Source organism: Stenella coeruleoalba (genome assembly GCF_951394435.1).
Source record: "Stenella coeruleoalba genome assembly, chromosome: 12".
Taxonomy (NCBI): domain Eukaryota; kingdom Metazoa; phylum Chordata; class Mammalia; order Artiodactyla; family Delphinidae; genus Stenella; species Stenella coeruleoalba.
In genome coordinates, this window is record NC_137158.1 from 40,158,322 (window position 1) to 40,180,357 (window position 22,036).

The following is a 22,036-nucleotide window of genomic DNA, read 5'->3' on the forward strand; positions in this document are numbered from 1 at the left end:
AATACAAAGCCTGATGTGTGTGGGCTTATTAACGTCAGATTAAATTGACTGAGGCAGGCCCTGCCAGTCCCTTTGGCCCCACCAGAGGATGCTTGTGCTGGGCTCTGCCTCTCTGTCCTCAGTTCATGGCAGCAGGGGTCCTGCGCCCCTGACTCCCGGGCCTTGGTGCTGGAGTTTGTCCACTAGGGATTACAGTTGTGGGTAAATCAAGTATTGTGTGGTGGTTTGTGGAAAACAGTTTTGAGCCTAAGATCAGTTCAACAACAGGGCATCTTTTGTCTAGCACCAAAACGAGTGGCATAAATTCCTAACCTGGGATACAGCTACACAAGAATGATTTTCTGCTTTACCACCGATGTTCATTTATAATGATTTATGATGCCAAAAAGGAGAGGTATTTTCAACATTAAGGAATGAATTAAAAGATCTCTGACAGCAAGTCCCATCTAATTTTGTAGTTGATGTGGCAGGAAATAAGTGCGATATTATTGCAAAAGGTGAGTCATGGAGAGAGATGCTAAGGATTGCACTGACTCAGCCATACAATTTTTGTAGAGATCAGTGCAAAAACCACAGTGAACTTAAAGGACTCTAAAGAAGTTTCTCAAAGAATTCCATTCACTCACACCAACCCACCGCCCCTCCCACCCCCCATTTGGTAGTAAGGGCTTCTGACTCCAAAGACAACCTTTCGAGTCAAAGTGAAAAAAAGCTGTTGTTGGCTGAACCTCAGCCTCTCACACTTGATAATGAAATAGTTGGTTCTGAAAGTTAACAGGGGACTTCGAATCTCTGCCACTACTTTTTGCCTGGCTGGTTTTGAGTCTTCTTTGTGCACAGGGGATTCCCCAAAATACCCAAGGTCTGTTTTCTCATTGAAGACTCCAGTCATGATATTTCTGTTCATTGAATTCTGTTACAAAAAGAAACTCTGGTGTGAAAAACTACTTCACTGGTGTTTGACTTTACTGAAAATAAATACATAAGGTAGTATTTTTGCAGTGAAGGTTTTATGTAACATTTTATTAAGTTTCTCTTTCATGGTTCTTAAAAAAAAAAGAGTCTGTGGAGCCTGTAATTTCCCTGGATCCCCATTATCACTGCTATAAAGGATTGCACCATTTAAAATGGCATAGGATATCTAAAATGGAGGCTGACAATTATTATTTGAGTCAAAAATGGATTCAATTTATAGGACTATTCATGGGATTGATGGAGAGGATTTCATCTTCCTGCTACGTCTAAAGCAGTTTTCATTGAAAACATTAGCCAAGGATGCACGTGGAAAATTAACATCAACAACAATAAATGTGTAGGTCACCCTAATTTTTCCTTCAGATTTTTAAATTTGTGTGTCACTAAACACAGTATTGGTACTTGGCAATGAATAGGAATGAGCACATAATAACATGGATGAATTTCAGAAACATTAGGCTGAGTTAAAGAAGACTTATACAAAAGAATATATACGCTATAGTTTCATTTTTATGAAGTTTTATCTAAGGTTTTATGGTTTGCTTTGGAGATTTTAGTATATATCTTTAACTTATGACAGTCTACTTCAAGTGATACTAGACTGCTTCAGGTATAGTCTAAGAACTTTCCACAGTATACACCCATTTCTCTCCTCCTAGTCTTTATGCTATTGTTTTCATACATTTTATTTCCACATGTTATAAATCCCACAATATATTATTATTTTTGCTTTAAATAATTATCTTTTAAAAGAATTTAGATAATAATAATAATAAAAAAGGCTCATATTAACCCACAGTTACCATTTCTGGTGCTCTTTACTCATTTATATATTCCAGGGTTCCATCCAATATTATTTTTCTGCCTAAGGACTTCCTTTAAAGATTTCTTATAGTTCTGGTGTTCTGGTGATGAATTCTTTCAGCTTTTGTATGTCACAAAAAGTCTGTACTTGAAAAGATATTTTTGCTCAGGATAGAATTCTATGTGGACAGTTTTGTTTTTTTCTGTTTTTGACCTTTAAAGATGTTGCTCTACCATGTTCTGGCTTGCGTTGTTTCCAATGAGAAGTTGCTATCGTTCTTAACCTTATTCCTCTGTATGTAATATATATTTTTGCCTCTGGCTGCTTTTAAGAGTTTTTTTTTTTTCCTCCTTTGATCACCAGTTATAAGCAGTTTGATTATAATATGCCTTGATGTAATTTTATTCATGTTTCTTGTGCTTGGGCTTTAATGAGCAACTTAGATCTATGGGTTTATAGTTTTCATCAAGTTTGGAAATAATTTGGCCAGTATTTCTTCAAATATTTTTTCTATCCCATCCTCTTCTCCCCTTCGGGTACTGCAATTCCACATATATTGGGTTGCATAAAGTTGTTCCAGAGCTCACTTATTCTCTGTGCATTTTTTCTTAGTTTTTTTTCTCTCTGTGCTTCATTTTGGCTAGTTTCTATTGCTATGATTTAAAGTTCACTAATATTTTCTTCTGCAGTGTCTAATCTGCTATCATTCCCATCCAGCATATTTTTTTTGTCTCACATATTGTAAGTTTGCATCTCAAAAAGTTCTTCTTGGGTCTTTTTATATTTCCCATGTCTTTATTTGATATGCTTGCTCTTCCAGCTGCTTGAACACATGGAATACAGCAGTAACTGTTTTAATATTCTTGTCTTCTAAATTTATCACCTATGTCATTCCTAGGTCTGTTTCTGTCGATGGATTTTTCTCCTTGTTCTGGGTCATATTTTCCTGTTCCGCTGCATGCTTGGTAATTTTTTATTAGATGTTAGGCAATATGAATTTTACTGTGTTGGGTATTGGATATTTTTATATCCCTATGAATATTCTTGAGCTTTATTTTCTTTCTTACAAACAGTTTGATTCTTTTGGGTATTGCTTTTAAGTTTTGTATGGCAGGACTAGAGCACATTTAGTCTAGGACTAATTTTTCTCACTACTGAGATAAATCCCTTTTCAGTATTCTGCTCAATACCCTATAAATTTAGAGGTTTTCCAGTCTGTCTGGTGGAGATAGGCACTCTTCCCAGCCATGTGTGAGCCCCAGTGATGCTTTCCTTGAGTACTTTCAGATGATTCTTCTCCTGGCTTCAGGTCATTTCCTCACACACATATGCTGATCAGTACTCAGCTGGGGATTTAACTGGGACCCTCAGCAGATCTTTAGAGCTTTTTCACTGGGCAGCTGTCTTTTCTGTGGTACGCTGCTCTGTGAACTCTAGCTGCTTTCTCCTCCCTGGACTCTCACCTATCTCCTCAGCTGGGGAGACTTCCAGGCTCTGTTTGGGTTCCCCCTCCTTGTGCAGAGTGCTATAAACTTCCCCAGACACTAAGTGCATTTGTTTTCTATTCTTAGGGATAACTGTCCCTTTTTTCTGGCGTCCAGTGTTCATATAAAGCTATGATGACCAGGTCTGGGATTATGGAAGGCCACTCTAAAAGTCTGTCCACGATAGTGGATTCAAGGAAGGCTTGTTAGAAAATGTGGGATTTGAGCAATAGTTTGTATAGTATTAGAAAAGAAGGTAGAGGTAAAGTCATGAGCTTGTGCTGACTCTTCTGCCTAGGATACGCTTCCTTCTTCTCTGCTTGGTGGCACCCCACTTACTTTTCCAAGGTGCTCTAGTCCCATTGTTACCTGCAAAGCTGCCTTTGAACCCAGGTAAAATGAGTAGTTCATGTTCTGTATATTATGTTTATACCTTGTATCCTTTTTTACCTTGTATCATGGTTATGATCTGGTTGTATCTGTCAGCTGTGACAAGTCTAGCTGGTCACAACATGGTTCTGAAAAAGCCTATGAGTTTTAGCTTCATTAAAGACCTTCCTCGGGCTTCCCTGGTGGCGCAGTGGTTGAGAGTCCACCTGCCGATGCAGGGGACACGGGTTCATGCCCCGGTCCGGGAATATCCCACATGCCACGGAGCGGCTAGGCGCGTGAGCCATGGCCGCTGAGCCTGTGCGTCCAGAGCCTGTGCTCCGCAACGGGAGAGACCACAACAGTGAGAGGCCCGCATACCGCAAAAAAAAAAAAAAAAAAAACCTTCCTCAAAAATTCTAGATATACCAATTACTGGCTGGGAATTCAGCAAATTATTTTTAAAACTTTGAGTATCAGTTTCTTTATCTGTAAAATAGAGGTAGAAATATTTACTATGCAGCATTATTGTAATTTGTGTACAGTGTCTAGCAAATTGCCTGGCTCCTAGTAGGTGTTCTCTAAATGCTAGTTCCTCCTTTTATTTATCTTTTGTCTTCAGCACTCATTTCAGTGCAGACAAATAATAGGAATTCATGAATGTATGTTGAATTGAATATAAAATTGTAATATACCATCAAATGGGAACATTTAATTAGCTGTATTATCTATACATCTAGTAAAATACTGTTTGAACTCCAGTTAGATTTTTAAAAAGAAGCTAAGTAGCTCTTCCTGCTTACGTGGCCTAAAGGCACCATTTTCTTTTAATCTGTACTAAAATAAGAATCTCCTGGAAAGGTAAATCAGATTGGTTCCATAGAGCCATATAATTATTTTGTGTTAATTTATAGGAAAACTCCTTTTAATTACCTATCTTAAAAGTTTCTTACTCTAAATCCATATGTACTTATATAACTAAGTGGACATCCTGGTCATTTTGACACTGGGTTTTTAAGGAAAAAATCTGCATATCCATGTGTATCTCCAAAGTATTTATGTAGATCCTTGTAATTACTTTATAAATCCTCTTTGCATGCACTTCATCTGTAAGTCTTATTACAGTTATTCATTGTGGAGAATGTAGAGGTCCTTATACCATTCTCAAAAAATGAACATCCTGGGACTTCCCTGGTGGCGCAGTGGTTAAGAATCTGCCTGCCAATGCAGGGGACATGGGTCCGATCCCTGGTCCGGGAAGATTCCACATGCCACGGAGCAACTAAGCCCGTGCACCACAACTACTGAGCCTGCGCTCTAGAGCCTGCGAGCCACAACTGCTGAAGCCCGCGCTCCACAACTACTGAAGCCTGCGCGCCTAGAGCCTGTGCTCTGCACGCAACAAGAGAAGCCACTGCAATGAGAAGCCTGTGCACTGCAACAAAGAGTAGCCCCCGCTCGCCGCAACTAGAGAAAGCCCGCCACGGCAACGAAGACCCAACACAGCCAAAAATAAATGAATAAAATATAAAATAAATTTATAAAAAAAAGAATGTCCCATAATTCCAGTACTCTGTCTTATATGGCCAAGTGCTCTTTTAGCTCTGTTTAGAGATCATTAAAAAATAATAGGCAAGAACTTCTGTTGAATTATAAAATAATATTTAGTAAATAATGACAAATGTTGATATTAATGTAGTATAAAATCTTCATGTCTAAGAAAAATAATATTAAACAACTAATATTAAAAATTTTGGTAGCTAAATAACGTTTCAGGAGATGGATCTATTGTATTGACAATTTGCATAATATTTGAATTGCAAAAAACTCTTCAATTTAATGAGTACAGTCCTTTTTCACTTAAGTGTCCTGTAAAAACCTAAAGGTTTTCCAACCAAATGAATTCTGTTTAGAATTTTGTTCAGAAAATACTTCCCAGAGCATAAAGTTTGAATTATATATCCTTGTAAAGGCTGATTTTTTTTTAAAGTTAACCCTTTAAAAATTAAATCTCAAAGACTTAAAGGCATTGTTATTCTACTTTAATTTTGCTGAGTGGAAATCTTTTAATCAAGAATATTACAAGTGGGCCTTTACATTTCTCATTGTCATTAACCTACTGAACGGTTCATGCCTGTTAAACTACATGTCAGGGCCTGCCTTATATGTCCATAAAAAAAGATATTCCGCGAGTAAGACCAAAATGTTACCTTAACATAAACTTTCATTACTGTAATATTTTAGTTTTAATTCTGTAACATTTCGTTTTTTGACATTCACTAGTGTTGTGTATGTTTCTCTAATAAATTTTCAAAGAGCTTATTGAAGCATAGTTGACATATAATAAATAGCGCATATTTAAAGGATACAATTTTTAAAATACTGACATACATATACATCTGTGAAATCTCCACCCTGACAATATAATTAACATTTCCATCACACCCCAAATTTCCCCCTCCCCTTTTTCATCTCTCCCTGCCATCCCTGTCCCAATCCCTCCCTTTCCCAGGCAACTGATTTCTTCAGATTATTATAGATTAGTTGGCTTTTCCTACAGTTTTATATATATGGAATCACACAGTATGACTCTTTTCTTTTGAGGGGTAGGAGAGTTTTGCCTCTTTTACCCCATATAATTATTTTGGGATTCATCTATTTTTTTGTGTGTATGAATAGTTTACCTTTTTTATTGCTGAGTAGTATTTCATTGTACAGATATGCCACAGTTTATCCATTCATCTAATGATGGACATTTGGATTACTTCTAGTTTTTGGCTGTTACAGATAAAGCTACAATTTTAGCTATTATGATAAAGCTGCTATAAACATCAAGTGTATTTAAAAAATTATTTCATTTTTGATTTTTACCACTTACTGGCAATCATGGCTGTCAACTCTTATCGTATAGCAATGTTTTTATGCACCTTCCCCAGCAACTTTGTAATTTGGGAAGACTATGAAAATACCTAACTTTAAACCCATTTCCTGCATTTTACCCATTTTATTCATTCGAGGTATTGATTATAGGAAAAAAAGATCTCATTTTGAAGAGATCCTGGTTAGCATTATCTTACCTTTTATAATATCTGGCTAGCATTATCCCACCTTTTATAATATCACTAAATAAAAATTTCAAATGTAACTGAATTTAAAGCCTGCATTATCTTACCTTTTATAATATCACTAAATAAAAATTTTAAGTGTAACTGAATTTAAAGCCTGTAGTCCTTAATTAACCAAAGAGCTTATGCAAATACTTTCTTCACTATAATGTTATGATGAATATTTTTCTAAAGAGAATAAATGTTTCCTAATGACCATATTTTATTTCCATAAGTAAATATGGTAGTTGAAATCTTAGTTATCAAATTTTCTTTAAACAGGGAAATATAGAAAGGATCCCTTAATGCAATACTTAAAAAGAAAAATTGAGACACAAACTAACTTGTGATTTTTATAATTTGGAAAACTTTTTACTGTTCTCATTTTTATACTTTTTTATTTTTTAAATCTCATTACTTTATAGAGTTGACTTTTTAAAGGAATATTTTATTTATTTAGGCTGTGCCGCACGGCTTGTGAGATCTTAGTTCCCTGACCAGGGATTGAACCTGGGCCTTTGGCAGTGAGAGCGTAGAGTCCTAAACTGCTGAACTGCCAGGGAATTCCTTAAAAGGAATGTTTTATATGCAATAAAAATTCAACCTCCTGAAAAGAATATTCCAAGTCTCCATTATTAACAAAAAGTATGCAAAGCTTAAAATTTGTTTCCCCTTTCCATTTATTTATTCTTAACAATATGTGTGTTTATGTGTGTGTATATGCGTATGAATATACATACACCATGGCACATATACATATATATAAAAAACACTATTATAAGGCAACAAAAACTACCTGTTTATGATATATAATTACATTAACTTTACAGTCTATTAAGAATGGAGTTTTAATTTTTAGGTAGTTTCTTTGAAAGTGGCCTTAATGTTATTTACTTTATATCAACTTGATATAAAGGCATGCACAGTTCTGCCTGTTGATGTGTTTTCTTGAATGGCAAACTGTGTTACACAGTATTCTGTACTGAGAACTTTTATTATAGATGAGAAAAGGAAACTATAATTTGTTTCCCAGTAGAATCTGTATGTTCAAATATTAAGTACTTTTAAATAGATCTTCTTTTTATGTTGAATTTTTGATTTAGGATCATTCGTGATATCTTCCAAATTCTTTTCTTGCTTTTTATTATAGTTTTTTTTTTTATTGTTTTTTATTTTTTGTGGTACGCGGTCCTCTCACTGTTGTGGCCTCTCCCGTTGCGGAGCACAGGCTCCGGACGCACAGGCTCAGCGGCCATGGCTCACAGGCCCAGCCGCTCCGTGGCATGTGGGATCTTCCCGGACCAGGGCATGAACCCGTGTCCCCTGTATCGGCAGGCGGACTCTCAACCACTGCGCCACCAGCGAAGCCCTTTATTATACTTTAAAGCTAATTTGATTGAATGCCTTTTGATATTCTTTCTGTGATTGTTAATTTTTTTCTGTTATTAAGAATGTAATAAATTTTGTATAGTACCAGAATAGAGATCAATTTTGGTTATTTTTCTTCTCTTTTGCTTCTTTATCTTTTTCATCAGTAGAAAGCTTTATTTGCCAGGCTAAAATATAAGCTAACATTATGATTTAGGTGAAGTGAAAAGCTAATACTAATTTTTTCTTTCAGATCTCTATAAAAATGGACTCCAAAGAGCTAACTTTGTACCATTCATAGCTGTCCTGAAGGTAAGGAAAATTAGTTACTTATGTTCACTGACTAATATCATATTGATTGATAATCAAGGGCATTTATAGGATTGCTATGGTCTTGCATTCAAGCAGAATTTATTTTGTTATTTGATGGTAATAGTTAAAGACTCTAAAGGAGAAAAGAATCTTTTTTATATAGTATTCATCAATATGTACACAGGAAAAATTACAAAATTTAGTCTAAATTATTGTCCAGCTGCAGCATTTTATAAATTTTAATTTGAGGTTTGCTTGTAAATTATAGTGGACCGTTTCAACTTATACATTGATTTCTGAAAAAATGTTTAATGTTCCTTGTTTCCTTCAGGTTAATGGCCATTAACATGTTTTCCCAGCTATTAAAGTTGCTATTTTGGAGTAGCATTATTACAAAAATATTGTAATATATTTAAATGTGATTGCCATAAAGTTATCATGAAATTATGTCAAGTTGAGGTACATAAATAGTTTGAATATTTGTGTGTATCATCACTGCATAGAGTTTGAAATAGGCTTCATTACAATATGATGAAGAATAAAGTAGCCTTCTTTTTCACTGTTAATTTTAGTAATTTTTTTACACGATTATTCAATAATTCTACATTCTACCAATATTTATTGGGAACCTACTATGGGCAAAGTGCTACATTAGGCATAATGGATAATATAATCATTAAGTAGGTTGTGTTTCTTGCTTGCAAGTCATTTATAATCTGGTTGGGCATATACTATGTACATAGATACCTATAACACAAAGCAAAATGTTTTTGGTAAAATAATTACCAAAAAGAAGCGTATATGCCAACATATAATTCCTGTAATTCTCAGGCACATTTTTCCCTGTCCATAACAACATATCTAAAGAAAGGATAGAAGTGTATTTTTTTTAAAAAAAGAACTAAAACCTCAAAAATTCTTACCAAGAAGGAGGAGTAAAAACATTTTATATTCACATATTCTGAAGATGTAGTCAGACAATCTTTTTGAAATATACTTTAGTTGGAGCTATTGTTAGTGCCAAACTTTATTCCCTGTGCTATCCAAACATCTGTTTCCTTGACCAATTTTAGGTTCCCAGAAGATTTTAGTTTCTCTGAGATGGTTTCCGATGTAGGAAAAAGTACTTTTTGAAGATTTATGCTGTTAGTAATTTTTTCCCCTTTGTATTCATGTTTTACATTTGAGGAGAAGGTAGATTTGCAATGTTTTCTCCACGCCAGGAATACAAAGTAATGTGGTGTATGTAGATACCAAAATATAAACAGGGAAACTAAGAAAAATAGTTGCTAAAAATAGTTTCTTCATGTAGCATAAAATACACAAAATATAAAGAGATGGCTCACAAATGAAACAAGCTAAAAGATTCTCAGGGAACTTTGTAGCTGTACTTTTTTAACCCCAAACCTTATTTTTTGGTCAGTTATTTGTCATACTTTAACATATAATAGCATTACTAATAGACAACTAATTTGACCAGATTGAATTTAATTTCCTTTCCCTTTCCCACCCTTAATTTTTTTTTAAAGAGGAAGAAAAACCAAAGAGGTGAATAATCTGATTTGAGATCCAACAAGATCTGAGATAATACACAATTTTTTTTTTTTTTTTTTTTTTTGCGGTACGCGGGCTTCTCACTGTTGTGGCCTCTCCCGTTGCGGAGCACAGGCTCTGGACGCGCAGGCTCAGCGGCCATGGCTCATGGGCCCAGCCGCTCCGTGGCATGTGGGATATTCCCGGACTGGGGGCACGAACCTGTGTCCCCTGCATCGGCAGGCGGACTCTCAACCACTGCACCACCAGGGAAGCCTGATAATACACAATTTGAAATTAAATATGAACTAAAATTTCCAGGAAACTAAATACCAGATTGGATGAGAAAATATCTAAAATGTCTCATTTATTTAAAAGACTTTTCACATGTAACAAAACATCAGTCTGATGAAATGTACACTAGAGCTGGTTTCCTTGGAGCTTTTTTGGTGGGCGTATGAAGTTTCCCTTGTAAAGCAAAGTTGTTTCATATTCATTTTACTTCTTCACACATGCTAGCGTTACTCTTTTATTTTGGCCCAGCTGAGAGACATGTATAGTAGAAGTGGAAATACTAAATATCAGAACTTTGTTTTAAGATAGACTTAAAACAAATAGAGGATCTTAGTTTAATAAAAAGAGATTATAAACAAGATAGAAATTTATTTTGGGGAAATGTACAGTGTAAAATCCTTTTTCTCCCTTACGTTTTTCTCTGTAAACTGAGTGATAACAAGTTTGTAATTCACCACAAGAATTTGTGATTTGTTGCTTGGAGTATTGCAAAATGACCAAAAACTTATGTAAGCTATTAGTGAACAGTATTTTCATAAGATGGTAAGAATGATGAGGAGGACTAATATGTTATTAAAGGCCATAGGTCTGGGACTTCCCTGGTGGTCCAGTGGTTAAGAGTCTGCCTTCCAATGCAGGATACACAGGTTCAATCCCTGGTCGGGGAACTAAGATCCCACATGCTGCGGGGCAACTAAGCCCGCACGCTTTAGAGCCCAGGCGCCACAACTAGAGAGAAGCCTGCGTGCCACAATGAAGATCCCGCATGCTGCAACTAAGACCCGATGCAGCCAAATAAATAAATAAATAAATAAATATTAAAAATAATACAAGCCATAGGTCCATCAACAGATGAATAAACAAAATATATTCATGTAATGAAATATTGTTCTGCCATAAAAAGGAGTGAAATTCTGATGTGATACATTATGGATAAACCTTGAAAACATGTTAGGTGAGATAAGCCAGATACAAAAGGACAAATATTATATGATTCCACTTACATGAGGTACCTAGGAAAGGCAAATTGATAGAGACAGAAAGTAAAATAGAGGTTACCAGGGGCTGGGAGGAAAGGGGAATAGGGAGTTATTGTTTCGTGGGTGCAGAGTCTCTGTTTAGGATGATGAAAAGTTCTGGAAATGGATAATGGTGATGGTTGCATAACATTGTGAATGTACTTAATGCCATTGAATTATACACTTAAAAATGGTTAAAATGATAAATTTTATGTTATGTGTATTTTACCACAATTTATAAAAAAAGAAAAGAAGCCATAGGACTAGAACGGATATAGGAAACGATCAGATACATCCTCTAGAAACTGCTTGTAAAAAGCAAAGGAAAACAAAACAAAACAGAAAACTCTTACATGTATTTTTTACTGCCTTTTAAGTAGGGAGTTTCCTGTTTTTTTCTTGTACTTTCTTTGAGTTTATTTTGCTGTTCTTTTTTAAAATTTACTGAGATTTTTATCTCACTTTAACCTTCTTTCTTAAATGCATTTAAGGCTATTTATTTCCCTCTGAATAGCTGCATCCATGAAGTTTTGATATTTAGTATTTCCACTCTCAAGTTCAAAGTGTTTTCTAATTTTCATTGTGATTTCTTCTTTAACCCATGAATTATCTAGAAGTCTATTTCTTAATTTCCAAACATATGCGAATTTTCTAGTTATCCTTTTGTTACTGTTTTCTTAATAAATACTTAATTGCATTGTGGTCAGAGAATGTGCCCTTTGTGACTTCAGTTCTTTCAAATTTGTTGAAACTTGCTTTATGGCCAAATATGTGGATAATTTTTGTAAATATTCTCAGCATTCTTGAAAATGATGAGTACTCTCCAGTTATTGTGTGATACATGTAATACCCATTAAGTTATCAATAGGTTTGTTAATTATGCTGTTCAAATCTTTATTCTTATATATTTTTCACATCAGTTATTGAGAGGCTTATGGAAAACATCTCCCACTATGGCTGTGAATTTATCCATTTCTCTTATAATTCTGTCATTGACCTTACATATTTGGAGACTGTTGTAAGTTGCATACAAATTTAAAATGATTCAATATTGCCTCTGAATGGAACTTTTAAAAGTTATTTTTTATCATGAAGGAGTAATTCTCCTTGTTTCAAGCATAGTCATTATTTCCTGATGAAGCATTTTTATCACGTCTGCTTTCAAATCTTTTTTTTTTAAATAAATGTATTTATTTATTTATTTAGGCTGCATTGGGTCTTCGTTGCTGCGTACGGCCTTCCTCTAGTTGCGGTGAGCAGGGGCTACTCTTTTGTTGCGGTGCGTGGGCTTCTCATTGCAGTGGCTTCTCTTGTTGCGGAGAATGGGCTCTAGGCACACAGGCTTCAGTAGCTGTGGCACGTGGGCTCAGTAGTTGTGGCTCGCGGGCCCTAGAGCTCAGGCTCAGTAGTTGTGGCGCATGGGCTTAGTTGCTCCATGGCACGTGGGATCTTCCCAGACCAGGGCTTGAACCTGTGTCCCCTGCATTGGCAGGCGGATTCTTAACCACTGCGCCAGCAGGGAAACCCTGCTTTCAGTTGTTTATCAGATAATTCTAACATCTCTGTCATCTTGATGTTGGCATTTGATTGTCTTTTTATATTCTGTTTGAGGTCTTTGTGGTTTTTGGTATGAGTGATTTTCAACTGAAACTTGGACGATTTAATAATTTGTCATGAGACTTTGAATCTTATATTTGTTAATTGATATTTTATTGTGGTAAAATATGCATAACATAAGATTTACCACTTTAACCATTTTAAATGTACAGTTCAGTGGCATTAAGTACATTCACATTGTTGAGCAACCATCACCACCATGCATCTCTGGAACTTTTACATCTTCCCAAACTGAAACCCTGTACTCTTTAAATAATCACTCCCTATTCTTTCCCTCCCCCAGATCCTGGTAACCACCTTTCTACTTTCTGTCCCTGTGAATTTGTCATTTCTAGGTACCTTATATAAGTAGAATCATATAATATTTGTCCTTTTTTGTCTGGCCTATTTCATTTAGCATAATGACTTCAAGATTCATTCATCCATGCTGTAGCAAGAGTTAAAATTCCATTCCCTTGGGGCTTCCCTGGTGGTGCAGTGGTTGGGAGTCCGCCTGCCGATGCAGGGGACACGGGTTCGTGTCCTGGTCCGGGAGGATCCCTCATGCCGTGGAGCGGCTGGGCCTGTGAGCCATTGCCGCTGAGCCTGCGCATCCGGAGCCTGTGCTCCGCAATGGGAGAGGCCACAGCAGTGAGAGGCCTGCGTATCAAGGAAAAAAAAAATTGTAAAATTCCATTCCCTTTTAAGGCTAATATTCCATTATATGTTTATACCAATTTTGTTTATCCGTTCATCTGTTGGCCACGTGCTCTAGAGCACGTGGACTTCAGTAGTTGTGGTGCGTGGGCTGAGTAGTTGCGGTGCATGGGCTCTAGGGTGCGCGAGCTTCAGTAGTTGTGGCGTGCAGGTTCAGTAGTTGCGGCTCACGGGCTCTAGAGCACAGGCTCACTAGTTGTGGTGCACGTGCTTAGTTGCTCCGCAGCATGTGGGATCTTCCCGGACCAGGGTTTGAACCCGTGTCCCCTGCATTGGCAGGCAGATTCTTAACCACTGCGCCAGCAGGTAAGTCCCCTTCATTGTGTTTTGATTTGCATTTCTTAAATGATTAGTGATATTGAGCATCTTTTCCTGTGCTTCTTGGCCATTTGCATATCTTCTTTGTGGATCTTATTTAAACTTTCTGTTTTAACTGGTTATTTGGACACTCTTCTGGAAGGAGGAGAGACACTGCCTTGTCACTGCCAGACATAGGTAGACGTCTGGATTCCCTATTCAGCCTATTGACACCTGAGGCAAGGGTACTCCTTGTTACTACTGGTGGAAGGGTTTAATTTCCACTGACATTGTGGGGATGGGGAGGATGCTCATTATTGACTGACAGGGATGAAAGTTCCAGCTCCCTACGTGGCCTTCCATCTCTTTTTTTTTTTTTTCCTCACCACGTGGCATATGTGGGACCTAAGTTCCCAACAAGGGATCGAACCCACATCCCCTGCACTGGAAGTGCAAAGTCTAAACCACTGAACCACCAGGGAAGTCCCTGGCCTTCCTTCTTTGACATTAGCCTGGCAGGAGTGTTCGTGGGCCTCATGACATCCTTGTGAGATTTTAATTTAAGGCTCCCTTCAGCCTTTGCTAAAATGGGTGGAGGTGGCACCACAGTTTTCTGTGGTGTTTGCTGCAGTAGAACTGTTATCGTCTAAAAGTTTTCTTTCTTGTTACACTGCCATTTTCCTGGTCCTTTGGCTAAAGAGAGCAGGCTTTTGTTGGAGCCTCATTTGTCTGTGTCAGTTGGCATTTCTGGGTCGCCGGCTTCTTCACTTCTAAGTCTGAGATATATGAGTCAAAAGAAGACTAGAGAACTCACCATTCTATTGTTATTCAGGTCTTGAGGTCCTTCGCTGTTTTTCTTTCTTTCTACTATTTGGTGTTTTCTTATGTTTGTTTTATATATAATTTCCAGGATTTTAAACTGTACATAGCAGGAGGAACAGGGGAATGTACAGCTACTGTCTTCCCAAAAGCAAAAGTCAGTTTATTAGAAGTTCTTGTCTGCTAATTCTATCATCTCTTGTCATTTCTGATTTTGTTTCTATGGTCTGATTTTTTTTTCCTGGTTGTGGGTCCTATTTTCCTGCTTCTTTGCCAGTTTAGTAATTTGTGATGGGATGATGGACATTGTGATTATTGCACTGAGTCTCTGTTATTTCCTTTAAGACTGTTGACTTTTATTGGCAAGTGGTTTTTTCTTGCAGGTCATCCTGATCCTCTGAGGCTTGTTTTTAAAATTTGTTATCGTGTCTAGTGTAACCTTTACTCTAGGACTATATTTTAACCTTCTTCTGGATGTCACCCCTATAGGTTCTCTACTGAATCCCCCCTCTTAGTGTTCACTGAAGTCTCTCTACTTTGGCTGTTCAGAATGCTTACATCTCCCAGCTTTGTGTGGATTGTTCTCCGCCCAGTCTTGTCAAGTTTCATCATATACATGTGCAATTTTACATTCAGCTAAAGATTACAGACCTTTTCTATGTAGATAATCTGAAGCTCTTTCTCTGTATAACTTCCTCCTTACTGAACTGTACCATACAAATTGCAACTGCCTCAGCTTTCCAAAACCCTGATGTTGTCTCCTCAACTCATTTAGACTGCTGTGCTGAAGTCTAGAAATTGCCTCTAGATGGAAAGCCAGGGGAAATATAATACTTGCTTGCCTAATTTACTTCCCACGTCTCAGGGATTGCTGTCCTTTGCTACCCATTGTGTTATGTCTGACATCAGATGCTTCACATGTTTTATCCAGTGTTTTAGTGATTTATGGCAGGAGGGCAAAATTGAGTTTCAGCTACTCTGCCTTGGTCAAAACCATTAGTCTTTTTCTTAATTTTTAGTTGTAAAAAAGAATAATGCAGGATTTTATTTTTTTTTTTTTTGTAATTTGGGAGCTCAGAGCCATATTTTTCCATAGATACAAAAATATAAATAGGATAACTATAAAAAAAAAACAGTTATGGGCATGTCTTTCTCTCCCATGTTTAGAGGATTTGTTAAGTAAAAGATGGTATAGTCACATGAGGGGATATACTAGAGTTATTTAGAATGACATTTTCAAAACACGTGATAATGTAGAATAATGCTCATGGATAATATGAGTGAAAAAAATACGATGTAGGAGTATATTACTCTCTCAACTATGAAAGTAATATACATACATGGAAAATAGTGGAAATAAATATCCCAAAATGTAAAGAGAACTTATTTCTGAATAATAAGATTATAGATGATTTAAATTATCTCTTTTAGACCTTTCAAAGACTTCTGGAATGATACTGTATTATTTTTATAATAAAAAACATTTTTAAGTAGGTAAATTTTTACCCACCCTTCCTAGCAAATCAGCAGACCTGGATAAGACTACCCATATTCAAAACTGAGAAATCAGCAAAAAGCAAAATGGACTGAACATGGGTCCCATGTATAGAGACTGTTAAAAAGATGAAATGGCAGGCATAAGAAGGAAGCATCAGGAGCAGATGGGAGAGGTAGGCATGAACCAACAAGTAAAAGCACTTGAAGAATATGCTTTAGAAGAAGAATTATCTCAGGAAATGGGAGATTTTTTTTTTCAGATAACACTTTGTTATATTTTAAAAGAAATTAGGGACTTTCCTGGTAGTCCAGTGGTAAAGAATCCACCTTACAGTACAGGGGACGCAGGTTCCATCCCTGGTCGGGGAACTAAGATCCCACATGCCATAGGGCAACTAAGCCCGCGCACCACAATTACTGAGCTCATGTGCCTCAACTAGAGAGCCTGTGTGCCACAAACTACAGAGCCCACACACTCTGGAACCCGCACACCACAAGTACAGAGTCTACGTGCCTTAGAGCCTGCACACCACAACTAGAGAAGAGAAAACCTGCACGCCACAACTAGAGAGAAGCCTGCGCACCACAACGAAGAGCCTGCGCGCTGCAACGAAAGATCCGATGCAGCCAAAAAATAAATTTTTTTTTTTAAATCTTTTTTTGTTGTTGTTGTATGTGGGCCTCTCAATCTTGTGGCCTCTCCCGTTGTGGAGCACAGGCTCTGGATGTGCAGGCTCAGCGGCCATGGCTCACGGGCCCAGCTGCTCCGCGGCATGTGGGATCCTCCCGGACCGGGGCACGAACTCGTGTCCCCTGCATCAGCAGGCGGACTCTCAACCACTGTGCCACCAGGGAAGCCCTTTTTTTTTTTTTTTTTAAAAAAGGAGAGTGAAAATACAATAGGACTAGTTAACAGAAAAAGAAATTAAAGTTATGGTACTGATGAAATAAGAAATCAGAGATGAAAAATGTAAAATCAGATGAAAAATGAGCTGGCAGAGCTAAAATAAAACAGACTGAAGGTGGACCCATTAAAAAAGTGAAAAGTGTTTTAGCAAAAGTAAGTTAAAGAATCAACACTACTGAAAATAAAATCACCTATACAGAGATCAGAGTTAAGAAAAGAATCACACTAAATGAAGTCAGAATAGTCAGAGATAAAAACTATTACAGAGAAGGTGCTAGTATGGAAAATAGACAACAGAGATCAAATATTCACATAATTAGTATTTCTAAAAAAGAGAACATAAAGATAAAAGAATAATGTATTTTTCTGGTGCAAAACTGCACTTCAAGGATAAAGAGAGAATCCTACAATTACATAGAAGAAGAACCAATGGGAAAAAAATCAAGCTGGACTGAGACTTTTCCACCACAAGTTGATACTGGAATAGAATAGAATAGTTTTTACTATATTAAAAAAGAAAAGATGTGTCCTCTTGTCAGCTAGGCTGTTATGAAAATCCAAGCCCACAGATGTATATTTTTGGATATATGGTAACTCAAGAATTACAGCCCTCATGAAACTTCCTGAAGAACTTACTTTAAGACTTTGTACTACCAGTCAAAGCTAATAACTTATTAATGGAGATATTATGGTAAGAAAACATTGGTGGTAGGACATTGAATTTGATTAAATAGTGTCTTACTTTGGTCTGTCAATCAGACAATAAAATTTTTTTCATATCGTGTGAACTTCTGTAGTTGAGTTAACCACAGAATGCAAACAGTATAAAAAAGGGACCTCAACCCACACTAGCAGTTTGAGTAGAGAAGATGGCACATGTAAGGAGTATTTCCTAAGAGCCGATTAGGTTTAAATTAAGACCTAAAGGACAAATTAAAGTTACCAGGCAAAGTGAGAAAGGGCATTCATCATGGAAGAAAAAGCACATGGGAAAGACAGAAGCATGAGAATTACAGATTAAAAATGCTGTGATTAGTACTTAGCTCATTGAGTTTTCATAAAATAACTATTACTATTCTTCTGTTTACTTGAGGCTTGGGAATTTATTTAAAACTCAGATTTTCCCCCACCCAACATAAAAGCAGAATATGTTTTGTATTGTATGTAAGTGGAAAAAAAAACATTTTGGTAGTTAACATTCCCTTATTTATATAAAGGAGATGGTTAGTATTATGATTATTGTGCCTGCTTCAAACTTGAAACTTCATTATGACTTGATGTCCTGATTTTGCTGATTTACTCTTGAAGAATCTTTGTTGTGATTTTAGTAAAACTTAGGTAATTCTTCTGAAGTATGCAAACAGATATAGTTTTGGAAGCATTTGTTGGTATCTACGTAGCACCAATTTATCAAATTAAATACATCTGTCTCAGTCTCTGCACTGCAGTATTTTAAAGCAGACTGATAATCTATACCAGGGGTTAATAAACTACAGCCAGTGGCCAAATCTGGCCTGCCACCTGTTTTTGTAAATAAAGTTTTATTGAAAAACTTAATGCTCATTTGTTTATGTATTTTCTACGTCTGTTTTCACACTACTATAGTTGCAGAGTTTCATAGTTATGGCAGAGAACTATGGTCTTTAAAGCCTGAAGTATTTACTGTCTGGCTCTTTAAAGAAAAGGTTTTCTTACCCCTGATCTATGCAACATACAAAGGACAGAGTGACAAAAAACTGTTAAAAATAAAATGTAAATAACACTTGTTTTCCATAAACTATGAGTTGTTTTATTTGATGGAAATTATGTGTCAGCATAGATTCATTAGTAGGTCTTGGAGAAGGCAGCATTTCAAGAGCTTGCTGGATAAATGGTTGATTGAAAGGAGGATGCTTGGTGAACTAAAGGCAAGAGGGTGGTCTAGTATCAGTTTCAAATAATTTGGTAACTTGAGAAATATCAGCTTTGCTAGGATCAGCTTTCTTAGAATGCCTTCAATTGTATACATTTTAAAAGAATAATATCTTAAATGTACAGGCATTGAATAATACTTGAACATAATCTCACTGCATTGTAAACATTATTTAAAACTATTGTGGTTAAAAGAAAAAGGGGACCAACTGATATTTTGATCAGAATAGTTTCTTAGGTTAATTTCAACTGGACTGCTATTATTAGCCTTCTTGATAAATGGATTGCCTGGCAAGCATTGCTCTTCCCATGTGGTCAAATCTTGCACTCCATATTTTGGAGGGTGTTTTATATTTAGGTAAATCTCTCTGTTCACTCCATCACTTACACCTACATCAACCATTTTGTTTGATTCATTCTGTAATGAGCCCTGAAAGAGATAAATGCTATACATAATTTTTAGAGTTAAAAAAAATTCTCCATGTGAATTTCATTAACTTTCTTTTTATGATTTTCTTATTTGGTTTAACAGTATAGACAAATCTCAAATAATCCTCTTGTGGGAAATGTTCTAGTGCAATATCGTATGTAGTATTTTTGCCACAAAACAATAGAATCTGTTATCAATAATACAGCACTTTAACTCTCGTTGACACTAACATTTTAGCAAACTAATCCTTAAATTTTTTATTTCTATTTAAAATTAAGTGAGTTAGGTGATTAATAGATTACTGAAATGATAACTGTAAGCTGGTCAAAAATAACCAGCAAGGAATTCTACAGTATAATTTTCTCTTTGATGAGTGTCAGATGACGAAATTGGAGAAAAATAAGATACTAGCATTAACATTTATAAATACGAATTTCCCTTTTCCTGATAAAAGAGTTGCCCACTTGGTAAGCATCATATTCTGATTTGTTTTAACATTTGTTGAGTGTAAATATGCAACATATAAAAATACTTTGTAATCTAAGGTAGTAATAGTTTTGTTATTATTACTGTTTTTATAATATTAGTTTAGTGTCAAGCAATGACTTCATTTCTTCTACTTGGTTGTTAATGTTTCTTAGCTGTTATGCATCCTTTATCTAAAGCTTGAAAAAAAATAAATTAAGCTATGTATTAGCCTTTATGTTTTTGTTTCCTGTGGGTTTTTTTCTTTATGTTTTTGTTTCCTGTGGGTTTTTTTCTGTTATACCTATAGTGAACTTTTTTTTTTTCTCTACTGAACTCTGAGACTATTACCATGGTGTGCTCTCTAGTTATAAACTTTAGCAAAATTGTGTATAACCCTTATATAAAATTCTTCAGTGTTCACCCTTTGCCCAGCCACCTGTATAAGGATTTATAGACTTGCTAAGTGTATTTTTGCTGTTTTTTCTGGCCACAATTTTCATTTCATTGGTGAAATTGATTTGTCAGTTTGTTCATTATAACTTTCAATACTAGAGCTTTCACAGGGCTAAATAATCAGAATCAGCCTTTGAGGTCAGTGTCAGCCCCACTGACCTCCACTGTGTTGTCACCTGAGTCAGCCTAGCAGGGATTAATCCTTTGTTAGTGTGATAATGTCTTTACTTATGAGTTGGCTTTTTAATACTTAAGATTGAAAGAAACAAAAGACAGAACAAAAGTAGTAAATTGAAATCCTGAATTGAAAAGAGTTTTGGCTTTCCCCCCCAAACCACTAAAGTGTTCATTTGAATTTTAGTATTTAATATTTTAAGATACAAAAATTACTGTTTGACTTGCAAAACATTTCTATAATTAGCAAGTTTTAGGCAGATAAATTAAGTAAATTACCTAAGATGTTTTCATAAACCTGTTTTATATATGTTTGAGAAAATGTATTTTAAAAAATTGGCTATAGTACAGGCATTAAACTTTATTTGTAATAGTGTTTTTGTGCTGTGTCCATGAAATTAATAAGTATCTAGAATAAAAATTGTTGTGATATGGATTTAAAATGTAATTTTGTCCATCTTCATACCAGAGTATATACCTTCTATTAGTCAGAGCCTACCTATGAAATAGTAATTTTGGCTGTATGCCTTTTAAAATACTATTTTCCATCAATGTCTTATATAAAATGAGAATAACTATTTCCCATGAAATATATAAATATATATTTGTATTTGTATAATTATATATAAAATATATAGCTACGTATTTATATCAAACTGGAATACAGCAAGCTATTGCTTATATGTAAAACACGTACTGTTTAAGTCTTGAATTCTCTTCTCTTAGAATAATAAATAGTTATTTTTGGTTAAATTACAAGAAATCAATTCTTTGATGACGAAAATGGTTTAAGGGAAGTGTGTCTTAAATATGAATTAGCTGTTTCTTTGACTCATGAGACAAATTAGTTTAATTACATGTGGCAATTTTCTTGACTAGTGATGTAATGTGAAATAAAATTCTCCCTTTCCCCTCCCTGAAAACTCAAGCCAATTAATAGAACTTTTAAGCTCTTTGTCATAGGCCACCATGGAGGTCTGCAGAGAAGAACTTTAATCCAATCAACATTTCATTTAGATCATGAAAAGAAAGCATGAGGAGAAGCTCCTGTAAGAGAGGGTGTTACTATGATTCCAACCATGAAGAGATGTGAGGAATTTGTCAAATTAACCAAGAGGTCCTCATATTTAACGCATAAATGTGTCAAAACTAACAGAATAATTATTTAATTGCTTGAACTCTATATTGAGAAAACTCTAAAAAGCCACAACTGTTTTCTTCAAAGCCTTCACTGTTAGGCTGGATGGACAGGGCAAAGGGAGGTTGTGAGAAATCCAGATAGCAAATAACACTGGTCGGAGCTGGTCAGAAAAGGGAATAGATAATTAGACGTAATTAGCGTGTATGAATTGTTGTCTCTCTGCCCTTAGCTTGAATAAATTTTGAAGAAAAAACCCTAGTGGTGAAAATCCTTTGATGTAGGAAGAGTCATTGTGGTTTGGCAGCATAAAGGCAGTGTTTTATACTTCTTACATAATGGTGGTGATACAGAAAGAGTGAATGG

The 22,036-nt window shown here is 35.8% G+C and overlaps 1 protein-coding gene across 6 annotated transcripts in view; it reads left to right on the forward strand.

Annotated features, from left to right (window-relative positions):
• The window catches only part of AFG1L (AFG1 like ATPase), a gene marked incomplete at its 5' end in the record, with an annotated part of 226,328 nt that overhangs the window by 103,698 nt on the left and 100,594 nt on the right, over positions 1 to 22,036 (forward strand). For all 6 annotated transcript variants that reach the window (XM_079939409.1, XM_079939411.1, XM_079939408.1 and 3 more), the window contains one exon: positions 8,359 to 8,417. In XM_079939409.1, the coding sequence (XP_079795535.1) occupies positions 8,359 to 8,417 (59 nt within the window). The remainder of the gene's footprint in view (positions 1 to 8,358; positions 8,418 to 22,036) is intronic.